We start from the raw sequence: 15,098 nt of genomic DNA on the forward strand, positions 1-15,098 counted from the left end.
CCTCACCCCTCTATCCCTACACTCAACAAGCCCAACCCGCCCCTCAGAAGCCTTGCCTTTCAAATCTCTCTCCATTTCTACAACAGTTTCCGCCTCTGCTTCCGCTTCCGCTCCAACCCACCCTTTCTTCCTCAACCACCTCCCAAATTTTCGCACCCCTTCATCTACCTTCCCCTCTCCTAACGATGGAATCCAGCCCCCGTAATGAAATGCCCCCGTCAAACCTAGAAGTGGTACTACGGCTGTGATCTCGTGTAGGATTAGGAAGGAAGTGACGTGTGTGACTGGCGCGTTGAGAAGAGGGGTTGTGTAAAGTCTGAGGAAACGGGGGAGGCGGTTGTTGAAGGTTTGGAGGCGTGTGCGGAGGCGGGAGGAATTGGGGTGGGATGGAGGTGGGGGTGGAGGTGGGGTGGTGGAGAGTTGCTGGCGGGAGATGGTTTGGTGGATGGACCGAGCGCGGAGCGGGCGTTGCAGAGGGTTAGTTGGTGCTATAGGGGTCCGGGGAGGCATTCTGTTTCCTTCTTCCCCCTCTCGCTCCCCCCCCCCCCCTTTTTTTTTTTTTTTTTTTTTTTTTTTTTTTTTTTTTTTGGGTTTATTAAAAAGGAGTTATTGGTTTTGCGTTATCGGGACGGTATGAAGATATGGTGGTTCAAGGGCTGTGTGTTTGAATCAGAAACTCGTTAATCTATAGCGAGAACAGGTTCAATTAGACAGGTGAGGGTGGAAAATTATGCCTACAACGCACTTTAATGGGCATAGAGATATATAAAAGAGAATGGATGAATGAACATACGAACGGAAGGCAACGAATTCTGCTATGTCGAGGAGAGGCTCAAGATCGCATACGGAGCGAAGTACGAGATGTTTGTTTTGTTTGCATCCGGCTCGGCTTCTCTTAACCGCGGGAGGCTCCAAGGGCTGAAATGAAGATTAACTGCAATTTAACAGCGGATCTGTTTTGCAACCTTGGAATGAGAACTCGAATGCTGTGGTACCGGCTCTAGGAACCCGTATGGGCCATTTTTAATATTTGTTTGATTTAAGATCCCAATATCCCCCTCGCCCATTTACAATGCTAAAACCCTGGTCTCCTTTCACCCCATATTTATAATTATCGTATTCTTCCAATTAAAACCATGCACCCAGACAGCACTGTACACACCAAATGGTGCGGCGCACATTAACTATATAGGTATCGATTTTTTCTCGACGTCCTGTACGAAATCAACAATGTTCTGGATATACTCCCTGGACTCCTTGTTCAGCTGTTGGAGGAAGAAATAAAACGCGTGCGGGAGCCCGACAAATCCCTTCACGGTCGCCGGAACACCAGCTGCCTTCAGGGCCTCCCCGTAGGCAAAAGCTTCATCACGCAAGGGATCGAGACCGGCAACTTGGATGACTATGGAAAAAATAGCTGTTAGTTGAAGCGTATTGAATAAATCTATATATGCGAGTATTTGTTTCACTTACGGGCTGGAGGGAGATTTGCATGGCTTTCAGCCAGGATGGGATTTGCATAGGCGTCCGGCTTCAGTTCCGGAAGATACAAGTTCCAGTGGAATAGGGCTCTTGAGGACGATGCGACAGCCTCATTCTCATTCTCTTCCCAGCTCTTATATTCATATTTGTCGCGCGGGAATAGGTCTGGGTGACATATCATTGGCATGTTGAGGACTTGGCCAATAATTCCGGTGACTCCCTCATCTCGGGCCTTCAGTGCGATACAAGCCGCCTTGTGAACTGTTATTATTTGCGGGATTGAAGAGCGGGTGGTGTAAGAAACGTACAAGATTTCCACCGCCACTTGTGCCTGCTAGGATAATCTTCTCCGGGTTGATACCGAGGGTTGAGGCATTCGATTTGCACTATTCGATTGGTTAGCATTCACAAGCTAAGAGTTTTTTTAACCAGTCTCAGGGGTCATTTGTGTCATACCCAGAGCAACGCATCGTAGCAGTCGTTTAACGGATATGGGAACGGAAACTCAGGGCATTTTCGATACTCCACGCTCACGACAACGCATTTGTTATCCTTGGCGACCTGCCTATTCTGTGCCTCTTCGACGTCGTGAGTGCATATCGTCCATCCTGGAATATGTATAGTTAGAAACGCATCTTGGAACCCCTCCATGGAATTTAGGAAATCACACGGTTGACCAACTCTACTCACCTCCACCATGTGATACAAAGAATAAAGTGGATGTCGGCACGGGATTGATTGGCTTATAAATCCTGAGTTCCACCAAGGTGCCATCGCTCACTGGTATGTTTATATGCTCGATGGTGATGTCTTGGCCAACAACGGGGCCATCGTCAAAAACCACAGGTGGGAATGCGTTCCATGCAGCTTTGAATGTGTCCATATCTTTGATGGCATATATTGCATCAATGGGCTTGCTAGCCTCTTCTTTGAAGGTTTCAAAGACCAGATGAGGCTCGGCGAAGTGTGCATACTTGGACTTAGGCTCTGCGTCGGCTGCCATAGTGTTTCGGGTGGGTGATATGGTCGCTGAAGGGCTTTGGCTGGCTATGTGGCGTCAAGATCTGTCCTCGTGAACTTGTTAAGAAGGGAACCTTGGACTTGGGGGTGATTTGATAAATTGAAGTCAAGGAATACTAGCAAGACGAGGGGCTAGCAAGACGAGGGGAGGGAGGTAAGGAGCGATATATACTCCTCACACGATACGTGATCCAAGCCCACCATAAAGTACAGAGAAGTGCTAGCAATCAGGAATAGGCTATGTGCATTTCAATTCACGAGGTTCTGTCGCATTAACATAGAGTTAAAACCACCTACATGCAGCATCTCCTGCAGCTATGAGGCCGGTCCCAGCACCGAATCCGGCCTACTTCCCAATCCCATCCGGGACGTGGAATGAAACAATGCGAACGAAATTCGTAAGGCATTCATTCCTATTGTTGGGATAGCTTGTAATTCGTCCGTGCCAGAGACAAACTCTCGCCAGTCCTAGACAGGAAATCCCAAGCAACCAGGGCTTGATTGGCGGGCTTCATCGAATCGCCCTCCCCACATAATTAACTATTGTAGACGCCACTTTCCGGAGCTTAGTTCCATTGTTCAAACCTGCATACCCTTCGCATTCCACTGCTTCCGCGCTTGAACAAAGGGAAATCAGAAGAAATACCACCACGACTAGGATGTCCACCGATCTTGGAAACCGGCAAACCACGGTAGGTAGCTTGGTTGGTTGGTCAGCAGTTGGCAGTTTTGTGTGGGGCTCAGGAACCCTTCGATCTGCAGGCTGCTGCTGTCTTTTTTTAAGGTTGGCCCCACTGCACACAGGGGCCGTTGTATGATTGGTCCGATTGCGGCCAAACTCGCCGTACTAACGCTATTTGGTTTAACCTCCCTATGCTAGCCTCGATCGGCCCGGGGGGGGGGCCGGGGGGGGGGGGCTGATTTCTCCCCCGTTTTGGGTCTGGCGTCCATGCCCGGAGTTTGATGATGACAATTTACGTGCGGAGCGTGTGCCGTAGTGATTGCTATTTGTCGTAGGCTGAAAATCCAAACCTGGACCTGATTGTGCTGCTGCGTGTTGAATGGCTGGTAATTGGCAAATCCGCCTTTCCCTAGTTACGTAATTGAAACACGCTTTTGTTTCGGTTCTTCACGATGTCGTCCGTTGTATCCGATTCTAAGAGTCGTGTTGATGCATCAGGATCTCTTCCCCTCTATCCACGAAAGATGTGCATGCGAAACGAGCGAATCAAGGTTTGGCGATAACTACCGCTCACGGTCCTTAACCTGCGCCACTTTATGTCGTCTTCCTTGAACCTGTCCTCGAAGAGGGGTAATTTGTGTAAAGAAGACACACTGTGTGCAAGCGAATGGATGTTGTCTGACCCGTTTGAAAACGGTAAAGTTCAAGATAGCAGGGCACCGAGATCTCCGGGGATATTACCAACTAGCTTTGGTCCTTGACTACCTGGTCAAATAGGAGTTTAAGGATAATCCGAGTTAATCAGTTTCTGTTAACTCTGATCCAACCGAAAAAGGTCAAGATGCCCCTACAACTCCACCATGAAGACATTTTGTAGAACAACCCGACCTGTTAAACATTGGGTTTGGCCTTTAAACCTGCCAGCTCCGTGGAATACCTGGCAGGAATAAGCCGGACATTGAGCCAGGATTTCAAGGATTTTCCGCACAAAAATACAATCTTTCGACCCAGGTTAAGCTAGGACTGCTGGCTAGCAAGGTATCTCGGTAGCTATAATGAGAGAACCCGTGGTGTCACGGCAGGATGCGATGTTGTTGAAACCAATCTCAGCAGTCGGATGCAGCTTGTCTGGCATTCGCAGACCCCTAGTTAGCATCTTGGACGGATCGTAGGGGGCACATAAATGAACCACTCAATAAACGCTAGGATTGTAAAGTTGAGGGTCTGCAGAGAATCATGCAGGGTTTACTTGACAAGAGATAATAATAGTTTTGGTTGTCATTGTGTAGTTTGTTAAGTAGGTACCTAGTAACTAGTTTTATGTAGATTTGACCGATAAGATTTGTGGTCGAACCAAGACGGAGCATTTTTTTTTTAAACGTCTTGCTGACGACCAACCTCATCCCAGTGAAAGACAACAACAACAACAACCATCAAAGCAACAATAGCCATGGAAAGAATATCAGATAAAATAGCTGCTCTGCCTCAGGATGCGAACTACTTCTCTCTCGAGTTTTTCCCTCCGAAGACCCCAATGGTGCGACACACTCGGATTGGCAAATTTCCATTAATTCCCCCGCCACCCCGCCCCATACTCCCGTTTCATTTCGCTAAGACTAATCAGTTATTTTCTATAGGGATTTTTAAATCTCAAAACCCGTCTGGAGCGCATGTCCCAAGCCCTTCGACCACTTTTCGTGACTGTTACATGGGGTGCTGGTGGAAGCACGGTGTCTAAGTCTCTCGAACTCGCGGAGATGTGCCAGCGCCAACTAGGACTTACCACTTGTTTGCATTTGACGTGTACGAATATGAATAGGACACTGGTGGATGATGCGCTTGCAGAAGCCAATGCGTTGGGTATCCGAAATATCCTGGCGTTGCGTGGCGATCCTCCACGCAGCGAAGAGTATAATATCGACGGAGAAGATGACAGTAACAAAGACTTTACACATGCAGTTGATTTGGTGAGGTACATACGTCGTATGTATGGCGATTACTTCTGTATCGGAGTAGCAGCATATCCGGAAGGACATTCCGATGAATCACATCCTGAGGTGCAGGATCCCGCGAGAGATCTCCCATATCTGGTGGAAAAACGACAGGCTGGGGCCGACTTTATTATGACCCAACTGATCTACGATTTGGAAGCGTATAAGCGATTTGAGGAGATGCTCCGAAATCATGAATCAGGAGTTTTCAAAACTATCCCTATCATCCCTGGTTTGATGCCCATACAGAGCTATCATATTTTAACCAGGACCACGAAACTCAGCCATGCCAAGGTACCTCCTGACATCATGGCGCGTGTGGAAGAAGTTAAAGCGGACGATGAGGCAGTGAAGCAAATCGGTATCGATATTCTTTGCGAGATTGTCAATGGGATAAAGAAGCTTCCTTGCCCTGGTCCACGCGGGCTCCATTTCTATACCCTTAATTTAGAAAAAGCAGTCGCCTTTATCGTCGAGAGATGTAGCCTTATACCCGCATCATCCGAACCTTCAAGCGATTCAGATACCGAGTTGGACTCGGCAGTTTTCATAACCCCGGGAATGAAAAACGGCGTTCCCCTAATATCAAAAAGAAGAGCTTCATCTCTAAATTCCCAACCTCATAACCGATTAATTGTCGATCACCCAGCCTCTTTATCGATTGGGGCCGCCTCTTCCCAAACTTCCACTACGCATGAGACCCAAGCTCTAGGTGCCGGCATGCTAGCCCTTAACCCTCCGCATCAATCCACAGCGCTACAAATATCTGAAGGCATGGGTGCACTGGGACGGGAAGCGACATGGGACGATTTTCCTAATGGTCGCTGGGGCGATGCACGATCCCCTGCTTTCGGCGAAATTGATGGATACGGACCATCGCTACACGTCAATGCCAATGTAGCTCGTCAATTATGGGGATATCCAACATCTAAAGAAGACATTAACAAACTTTTCCACTGCCATGTGTCTGGTGAGCTTCACATAGTACCATGGTCAGAGGGCGGAAGTGCAGAGGACTCTGGTGGCTTGAATGCAGAGACTGCTACTATTCGTGAAGAACTCCTCCAGCTCATAGACGGACGCGGCTGGTGGACGCTCGCGTCTCAGCCTGCGGTAAATGGAGTGCGTAGCGACCATCCAATTTTCGGCTGGGGTCCGCGCGGCGAGGGATTCGTTTTCCAAAAAGCGTTTGTCGAATTCTTTTGCTCAGGACAAGACTTTGAAAAGATATTGAAACCAATATTTAAACGCCATGGCCAAGATGAACTCTCATGGTTTGCAACTAATGCTTCTGGTGACTTTCAGTCGTCCTCTTCTTTCACAGGGATCACGGGCCTTGATGACGCCGTTCCGGATTACAATGGTGCGGCAAGCAGCAATGGGGTCAACGCTGTCACATGGGGCGTGTTCAAGGGCAAAGAGATAATCACTCCCACGATCATTGAAGAAGTGAGTTTCCGCGCCTGGGGCGATGAAGCGTTTCGTATTTGGGATGAATGGAGACGTATTTTCCGCCGTGGGAGCCCTACGGAGCAATTGCTAGACCAACTTAAAAAGGACGCTTGGCTGATCTGTGTGGTGGGTCAGAAATTCGGTGCTGGATGCGGGAGTAAAGAAGCCTCTGAGGCGGAGGAGAAGTTCTTATGGAGAGTACTTGCAGGGGAAGAAGATACCGAAGCCAATCCAACTAGGCTCTATTGAATAAATACGGTCTCGGATGGAGCAATGTTGATTTTCTGGGATATATTCATAAATTTTCATTCCAGACCGGCAATGGCTGACACGCCTTTATTGTGTGATCCTCAGCTGTTCTTCTCCGCTTTTTGAGATGCTATGCTGCTGGGAAACTGTACATTTATGGCAGTTGAATGACAATGGGGTATGTTGTTAGACATATCTACATCTATTTGGGAATTTAAATAAATACACCCACGTCAAGTGTTTGTCTCTCCATTCTTACTATTTGTTACTTTCCCCCTATCTTATGTTGCACGCAAAGAGAACATCAGCCTGACCTTGATGAATATCGCGAAATTACCCTAGAGAGCTATGATGACACTGCCTTTACCTATCTCGCTTATTTAATATCGACTGCTTCATGAAGTCGATGTCAAACCTGACGATCCCCGCAATGGCTATTACAGGAGAATGCATTAGCCATCTGCCTTAGACATAGTATACCAATAGGAAACATTTCCCAAAGATCGGTTTTATCGTTCCGAGGACATCTAATGCACAATGTTTAAAGCAAACCACTCTGTGGGTAGGATTAAATACCTAGAGTGGCACGTTTTTAATGATATACCGAAACATCGGGGCTTCATCTGCCATCTCAGATGTATCGACCTCATCAAGAGCATTCGGTTTGCCAAAAGCCCTGTCCCGCATCATATTGGCGATGCGGTGGCGAATGTGCAGAACTGCAGACATGTTGGTTGCTCAGACCTAAAACTCGTCATCACAAAGCTATATTGTGGACAGATTTAGCGCCTTTACTTTGTTGGAAAGCTTTTGCTAGCAAGAATACTCCAACAGTGACCACCAACAGCTAGGATAACCACGGCAGCTGATTCTTTCAATCCAGCCCCCGCAATTGTTCCACAGCCCACTGAATTCCAGGGGTAAACAAGAAAATACCCCTGACACTAGGAAGAAAATGCCAATGACAGCAAGCAAGCTACAGCCAATAAGGAATGGGCCATACATCCTTAACTTATCTGAAAGAAAACAGATACCAAGCATCATAACCCAAGCAACCAAATACGGTCCAATGGTGATACACTGGGCCTCTGTATTTGCATACGCCACCCCAGCGACTTGATTATCATCGGTAAGAAAAGTGAAATTGTCGCGGGTGCTGCGTCGTGGCCCATCTGGGCCAGCGCACATGAATATACCTTCCAATCCATGAAAGCCGAGACGACATGTGTCGTCACCAAGCTGCCATGTCTCTCGCGTTTTGGGTTGGTTACTTTACCGGTGGTTCCGACTCATAAATTTCCACATGGATGGATACCTGTAAACCTCCATGGTTGAATGAATGAGATTACGGCAATGAAGCAGATCGTGATATAACTGTATGTCACTATATGACTTATCAATAGAATTCATCACTCTAAATCTTCAACATCCAATGCTTAGCATAAATCTAGGTGCATGAGGTTTGACAGTAGCTGAGGAAAAACGATGCATCAAGCCTCATTCACACAGGTTTCTCCGCGAAACCCTGACCTAACAGCTCATCCGTATTAACATCTGCTGCATTTGCTAGTGAGGACTCCGATTGTGTGACATTGTTCGTAACATGGTCCAGGCGACCATACGCTTTCGGATTTGTGGGCTTAGCACTTGCTTCGCCTCTGAATTGGTATCCGCGTATTCTGCATAATTTATAATCTTAGTGCGGGCACCCGGAATCATGTATTGCTGGATAGGCTAGGAGTCGGGGCATAATAGACCATAGATTTTACATACCTAGGCCCCTGGCCAGTTTGTTGTGGTAGCTCTGATTCATATGCAAGCTCAAATTTCTGTGCCTCTTCCGCAAACGTGCCTTTGGCAATACTATCTCTAATTGCGGCATAGAAGTTATCCATGACAAGATAGTTATGTACTTGCAAGAGCGTCCATGCAAGCATTTCTTTCGCATGTAATAAGTGCCGGATGTATGCGCGGGTAAATTTTTGGCATGTGTAGCACGAGCAGCCTTGCACCAGGGGGGACATATCCAGCGCATGTGTAGCTGGCCACATGTCAAATCCCAGCGGCTTCAGACCGGACTCAGCATCTTTCGTTGGACTCGGGAAAGTGAAGTCGAGAGCAATACCCGCGTCCGAAGCGTCTCCAATAAACGGCACGGTTGACAGGTCGATACCCAGTGAAACCTCTTTGAGGATCTCTTGTGGCGTTTTAGTTTCACTTAATGTCAAACGCAGAAGTGCAGCCATAGATTCTGGTATCACGGAGCAACTTTCCGGTTTGTAGAGTGCAAAGCCAGCCACATTTTGCTTCATTTCATCCTCCAAATCCTCAATGTAAAACTTCTGCTGCTCCTTGTCCAGTGGCAGCACAGGCGCAAGAAATAATGCTGTTGTCTGTTTTTCACTCTGAGAACCGTATAGCCTTTCCACTGCATCTATTGTCCATGCATGCGTCCTGTCTACCATCCGGTCTCGTCGCTTAACCCCAGGGGGTTTACTCGGCAAATCTGATAGCCCGACTGCCATATCGGGCTGTAATTTCTGAATAGCTTCTATATATTGTTCAATTTCTAATTGACGGAACCCAACTGAGGTCAATATCGTCACAGAATTCGAGGCATTTGGAGTTGGACATGGCACGGGTGGAATTCGTCGTGGGCCCAAAATCAACAACAGATCTTCCCGTTGACATATGAATTTTCGAAGGGCGGACTCGAACGGCTGCACGGGAGTTGTGTATATCGGCAGAATGTCCCTTTGTCCCTTTTCTGCAACTAAACTGCTCCAATGAGCAGTGTTGTCAGTTTAATGGCGGATGCCGAGCAACGATTGAGATTTAGTCGCCTGGATGGACGAAACTCACAATCCTCGAAAGCAGTATACAGACTGCTGATTGGCAACTGCTCGTTCATCAAGTCATGAGATACATGAGGCAATGCACCTCGAGAAGTTATAGGGACAAAGTTTGGTGTCTGTATTACTTTTCTCCCGAGCAGAGCCAATCTGCCCAGTCGCGGGGCGAGAAGGGTTGGCGGAGAGCCCAGGAGGCTGAAGCTGAACATCTCATCGGGGAGTTCAGCAAGTAACTCAGATTGCATAATTTAGGAATAACGAAAAAAAGAAAAGAAAAAGAAAAAGAAAAAGAAAAAGAAAGAGAAGAAAAGAAAGGAAAAAAGAAAATTTGGTGATGGAATTAAGGGATTTTTGGGCACAACGAATAAATTAGTGCTCCGTTCCACGAGCCGTCACGTGCTCCACCTGTAGTTAAGATCTCGGTTAGTTGCATACAACAGAACAACGTTGGTTGATTGCGGTGACTTAGTTATTGTAGTTAACTTAATCATCTAACCTCTCTCCACAACACGAACAACAAACAGCCTTGGATACAGGGTATGTTAGTCAATTGCTCTGGACAGTACATTTATATGCATAGATAAAACGATAACTAAAAGGCTATTTCGTGATGGATGCTGGCCAACCAGGAAATGAAGGGCAGAGGGGTGCTCTCATCGTCGTAGAGGGCTTGGATCGGGCTGGCAAATCGACGCAGTGCGCATTGTTGCAAAAGACTCTACAGCAAGAGGGGCATGAAGTCAAGTACCGGCGTTTCCCAAGTACTTGCTTATGTTCCATTTCTTATTGTATTACCAAAATGAGAACTAACAAAAATGCGTAGATAGAACTACGGCGATAGGAAAACTGATCAATGCCTATTTGGTTGGAGATTCGCACTTGGATGACCATTCAATCCATCTTCTTTTCTCCGCCAACCGATGGGAGGCAGCTAAGGAGATACGAAAGGATATATCAAACGGCATTAGTATCATTATCGACCGCTACTCCTACTCTGGAGCTGTCTATTCCGCAGCTAAAGATGTCCCTGGCCTGTCGTTGGACTGGGCTTGGCAGCCAGAGATCGGCTTGCCGCAACCCGATATATGGCTCTTCCTGAATATATCCCCGGAGGAAGCCGCAAGGAGAGGTGGCTATGGTCTGGAAAGATACGAGAATGATATTCTTCAGGCTCGAGTACGGCAACTATTTCAAACATTTATCGAGAGAGAGGACCCAGAAAATGTCTGCGTTATTAATGCTGGTCGGTCAGAGGTGGACGTTGCGCAGGATATTCTTAGTGAAGCTAGGAAAGCCATCAAGAAAATTCAAGCCATTGGGCCGCTGAGAAGTCTTGGTGCATTATTACAGCCAGCGGACAGCCAAGCCTAATACCTATCCCGAAGAAGCCGCTTCAGCATTACTCCTTCAATTCTCGTGTTCATTCTATGACCTCTGCATCATACCAGTCAGATAAGTTAATCATGGCAGATTTTTGCAAACCCAAACGCTGAGTCCTCGTATTTTGATTTCTTCGGCATCTCTGGGGATGGGTCTCTATTTCGGGTGTGACTGTTGCATCAGAATCGTTGCCCGAGCTTACCCCGCCCGGGCGATGTGCGATTCCTCCAAGTACACCGATAGCACAATCAATCGTCCACGGACCGTCAGAGCACGGGGGAAGATTGACAGTGTCGAGACCTGTAGACACTTGCAACGCATCGCTTTCGTTTTCGTCTTCCGAATGACCCCGACCCCGAACGCTTTTCAAACCTTGGCCCTTCGGCGTCCCCGCTCGTTGCCGTCTCCCAAACAGTCGATTTACCTCCGCTTGGCCCCGAAGTCGCAAAGAAATTTCTTTCATCATGGTTAGCCATTCTAACTTGCTATAACATGTAGGGCAAGTTCCTTCTCGTGGAACTAGTTCCGAATCAGAGTCCTTGTCCTTCAGGAAATGTGACGACAAGCATGAAAGATGAGCTGCGCAGTGACATGAGCTGTGAGAACATACTGCAATGATGTCATGCTGCAAAATTAACCTCTGTTTACACACCCCGCAATTTATTCGTTCTCCATCTTCAAGTAAAAATTGTGACTTCTCCACGTACTCCTTGATACTATTGTAGCCGACATCCAGAGTTCCAACCCTCCCTGCTCCCGCGAGCAGCTCTTTTCCTTCGACCTCGCTTATCCCATCAGGTGCAAAATCCGTTACTACTCTAATCCCATCATTGAGCAAACCGTCAACGCGCTGCAACCAAACCTGCCATACGCGGTGTACATCCGCTGAGAAAAATCGGACCTCGATTGGCCATTTTGAAAAGTACGGTGATCGTAGGAGAAGATGTAGATTTGCCAAAATATTTGTCAGTGAGGTACGAGGTTTAGCAACGCGTTTGACCTCCTTTGCCGTTCGAGGACATATCCGGACTCCTAATTCCTGGGTCGCATTCCCGTCCAGATCTGCATGGCGGGAAACCTTGGTATTTTGCCATGCCCATCTAACAACGATCGCACGATAAGACAACGCTCCGATAAAATAATAACTGAAGTACAAGCACGAAAAAGAGGGACTCTTGTTCTGGTGGGGCTGAATATAGAGTCTACATACTCAAACTGCAACGCAGCAACTCTGCTTGTAAATCCGCTCACTATCGCCACCATCTCCCACGGCCTCAGGTTCTCTCTCAATGTTCGTTTAGCGGCGCCATACCTGTCCCCATTGTGCTGGGCCAACCGTCTAGCGGGGTCTGGAGTGGAGCCGATATAGAGACTAGCATGACGAACACATGAACGCAGAAGGTAGCAACAGGAAAAGGCCGGAATGGGTTTGATACATTCCTGGGAATCGTGTATCATGGATAATGATTGGATGCTAGGTGCCATGTTTTTGGGATCAGTTGGAGAGGGACTGTGCGTGAACGACGTGAAAAGTCTGCTATTTATAAATTAACGAAGTGCCCCCTTGGTATTCTGTATGAATCTCAGTGACTTGTTATGATAATTTAAACGTCAATCAATTACCTATTCTGTTGGAGCCGTCGCGCAATGTGATGACACGCGACATAAGCGTATAAGCAAAGCTTGGGCTGTCTGGCAAAAAGGCCCAATCGCCCAATCGCCCAGTAGTCTTCTTGCTCCGTTATAATCCCGTAGGGGTTACCTGGTCCCTAACAAGTTGGTGGAATGGTTGAACTCTCGTGATGGAAGGGAGCAACCCGCCAATCCATATGCGTGATCACGTGCGGCGGGGCGGTTGCCACGGGAACCCTTTTACCTCGGAGCTATATAGATAGCTATATCCTATCCTGGAGTCCAGCTAAAAACATGCTGAAATATAGGGATTTAAGCCTTTCCTATACTTCTGCCCGTTTGCTCCGTAAGCCTTAGCAAATTGCAAAAATACTTAAGTACTGCTGTGTTCAAGGTTTGGTAAGAGTGTCTGCTGTCTTCTTTACAGAAAGAACCATACCAACCAACCACTGATCCATCCTAAATGCGGGCACCAGGTAAAATTCAAAATCCATATCCTGGCCAATAGCAAAACGCTTTATTGACTAAAAAGAAGCTATGGGATCCCCTGAGACACCGGTGGGTAGAATAAGGGGACTAAGTGACAGAAATAGTGCAAAGACAAATAGATCCATCCATACGTTGATGAGAGGAAATGCGGCACGAAGATGCGGAGCTTTTATGGGGTTGCATAACTGTCGCGTCCAGTCTGTCTTCTCACGATTAGACAATATCAATGTAATGTAGAGGAGAACATGCCTCGAATACCAAGACAGAAACAGTAAATATTTCTAATAGATAAAAGAAGCTGGGAGAGCTGAATCCTCAGCTTTGATGGTATCCAAATTCGCCACAGTCGGATTTTGCCCGTAGTAATACACAAGGCGCCTACGCGCACTGAGATGAAAGAATAGGAGCTCGACATGGGGGCGAATGATTTTGTAGATGTTTCGGATTAATTTATTAGTAATGAATTGAGGGATAGGGCACATATTGACTACGTTGGAATGCTAGTTATTTAGGGTGTACGGTTGTTGTATATATCATATTTTGATTAGAATAGTGTATTTTTGAGGAGTGTATGTAGCCGGGTAGTGAGTGCATTTATCAACCCCCTTTCCCTTTGATTCCTTAAGTCATCTGACATTGATCTGGTTATTTCCATAGTAGCACACTGGACACTGTCCATGGCTTACATGCTGGACATTTCATCCTGATTCTGATCTCCTTAGCACATCCACACCAGAATTCCAACTCTAGATAGACAGTTCCGAAAAAGATGGTCGACACTCCCGGCAAGGGAAGCATTGCCAGTCGCCGAAATCGGAAGCAGAAGGGAGGATGGAAGCCGATAGACTGATTATATGAACATTAGGATGCATACAAACTTGCCTTGCACAGACACAGAGGAAAGTGCTGCAAGTTGAAATCCGGCGAATTTCCAAACCAACGCTCATATCATCCTGTCCAAGGGCCGATGCGGCCAGCTTGGATGAAGGCAGACTGATTGAGTCTTTGGTTCTTCCTGCTTTTCTACTCCGTCTCAACAACTGGTAATATACATGCTGAAAATGATCATGTTCTCTGATCAATTTCTTGATACTTCTCTGCATTTCATTTCCCTGAAGCTTCTTTCACTGGTGAAGCTTCTTGGAAGCAGCACAGTTGCTTCACTGTTTATCACTTTCTATGACCCAGATTTCATATCAACATTGATTATACCTCTCCAGTTTTGCGCTGATTTTGTTGATATCTGTAACAGAGTTCTTGACTCTTCTTGCTTTCTCTGTTTCTTCTTCAACTGGTAATATAAATGCCGAAAATGATCACATTCTCTGGTCAATTTCTTGATATTTCTCTGCATTTCATCTTCCTGAAGATTCTTTCACTGATAAAGCTTCTTGGAAGCAGCACAGTTGCTTCACTGTTTATTTATCACTTTCTATGACCCAGATTCCATATCAACATTGATTATACCTCTCCAGTTTTGCGCTGATTTTGTTGATATCTGTAACAGAGTTCTTGACTCTTCTTGCTTTCTCTGTTTCTTCTTCAACTGGTAATATAAATGCTGAAAATGATCACATTCTCTGGTCAATTTCTTGATATTTCTCTGCATTTCATCTTCCTGAAGATTCTTTCACTGGTAAAGCTTCTTGGAAGCAGCACAGTTGCTTCACTGTTTGTTTATCACTTTCTATGACCCAGATTCCATATCAATATTGATTATACCTCTCCAGTTTTGCGCTGATTTTGTTGCTATCTGTAACAGAGTTCTTGACTCTTCTTGCTTTCTCTGTTTCTTCTTCAACTGGTAATATAAATGCCGAAAATGATCACATTCTCTGGTCAATTTCTTGATATTTCTCTGCATTTCAT

At 46.5% G+C, this 15,098-nt stretch overlaps 7 protein-coding genes across 7 annotated transcripts; 2 read left to right on the plus strand and 5 right to left on the minus strand.

Moving 5' to 3' along the window:
- Window positions 1–6: 6 nt before the first annotated feature.
- PAAG_04292 (hypothetical protein) lies at window positions 7–510 on the minus strand (the record flags this gene model as incomplete). The annotated part of the gene is made up of 1 exon (XM_002793974.2): window positions 7–510. A coding segment is annotated over one exon (504 nt), but the record flags the coding sequence as incomplete, so codon positions are not given.
- A 674-nt stretch (window positions 511–1,184) lies between these two features.
- On the minus strand, window positions 1,185–2,485 carry PAAG_04293 (lipase/esterase; the record flags this gene model as incomplete). Its single annotated transcript, XM_002793975.2, has 5 exons — window positions 1,185–1,402; window positions 1,474–1,735; window positions 1,791–1,868; window positions 1,939–2,090; window positions 2,173–2,485. The coding sequence occupies 5 exons, from the start codon at window positions 2,483–2,485 to the stop codon at window positions 1,185–1,187; spliced, it is 1,023 nt and encodes a 340-aa protein (XP_002794021.1).
- A 2,149-nt stretch (window positions 2,486–4,634) lies between these two features.
- Window positions 4,635–6,876, plus strand: PAAG_04294 (methylenetetrahydrofolate reductase; the record flags this gene model as incomplete). The annotated part of the gene is made up of 2 exons (XM_002793976.1): window positions 4,635–4,721; window positions 4,822–6,876. The coding sequence occupies 2 exons, from the start codon at window positions 4,635–4,637 to the stop codon at window positions 6,874–6,876; spliced, it is 2,142 nt and encodes a 713-aa protein (XP_002794022.1).
- A 363-nt stretch (window positions 6,877–7,239) lies between these two features.
- Window positions 7,240–7,605, minus strand: PAAG_04295 (hypothetical protein; the record flags this gene model as incomplete). Its single annotated transcript, XM_015845229.1, has 2 exons — window positions 7,240–7,336; window positions 7,481–7,605. 2 exons carry the CDS (start codon window positions 7,603–7,605, stop codon window positions 7,240–7,242), a joined length of 222 nt encoding a protein of 73 aa, XP_015699455.1.
- A 772-nt stretch (window positions 7,606–8,377) lies between these two features.
- Window positions 8,378–9,973, minus strand: PAAG_04296 (tRNA-guanine transglycosylase family protein; the record flags this gene model as incomplete). Its single annotated transcript, XM_002793978.2, has 3 exons — window positions 8,378–8,555; window positions 8,650–9,649; window positions 9,739–9,973. The coding sequence occupies 3 exons, from the start codon at window positions 9,971–9,973 to the stop codon at window positions 8,378–8,380; spliced, it is 1,413 nt and encodes a 470-aa protein (XP_002794024.1).
- A 365-nt stretch (window positions 9,974–10,338) lies between these two features.
- Window positions 10,339–11,099, plus strand: PAAG_04297 (thymidylate kinase; the record flags this gene model as incomplete). Its single annotated transcript, XM_002793979.1, has 2 exons — window positions 10,339–10,489; window positions 10,552–11,099. 2 exons carry the CDS (start codon window positions 10,339–10,341, stop codon window positions 11,097–11,099), a joined length of 699 nt encoding a protein of 232 aa, XP_002794025.1.
- A 49-nt stretch (window positions 11,100–11,148) lies between these two features.
- On the minus strand, window positions 11,149–12,593 carry PAAG_04298 (GIY-YIG catalytic domain-containing protein; the record flags this gene model as incomplete). Its single annotated transcript, XM_015845230.1, has 2 exons — window positions 11,149–12,208; window positions 12,319–12,593. The coding sequence occupies 2 exons, from the start codon at window positions 12,591–12,593 to the stop codon at window positions 11,149–11,151; spliced, it is 1,335 nt and encodes a 444-aa protein (XP_015699456.1).
- Window positions 12,594–15,098: the final 2,505 nt, after the last annotated feature.

This window comes from Paracoccidioides lutzii (genome assembly GCF_000150705.2).
Source record: "Paracoccidioides lutzii Pb01 unplaced genomic scaffold supercont2.10, whole genome shotgun sequence".
Classification (NCBI taxonomy): domain Eukaryota; kingdom Fungi; phylum Ascomycota; class Eurotiomycetes; order Onygenales; family Ajellomycetaceae; genus Paracoccidioides; species Paracoccidioides lutzii.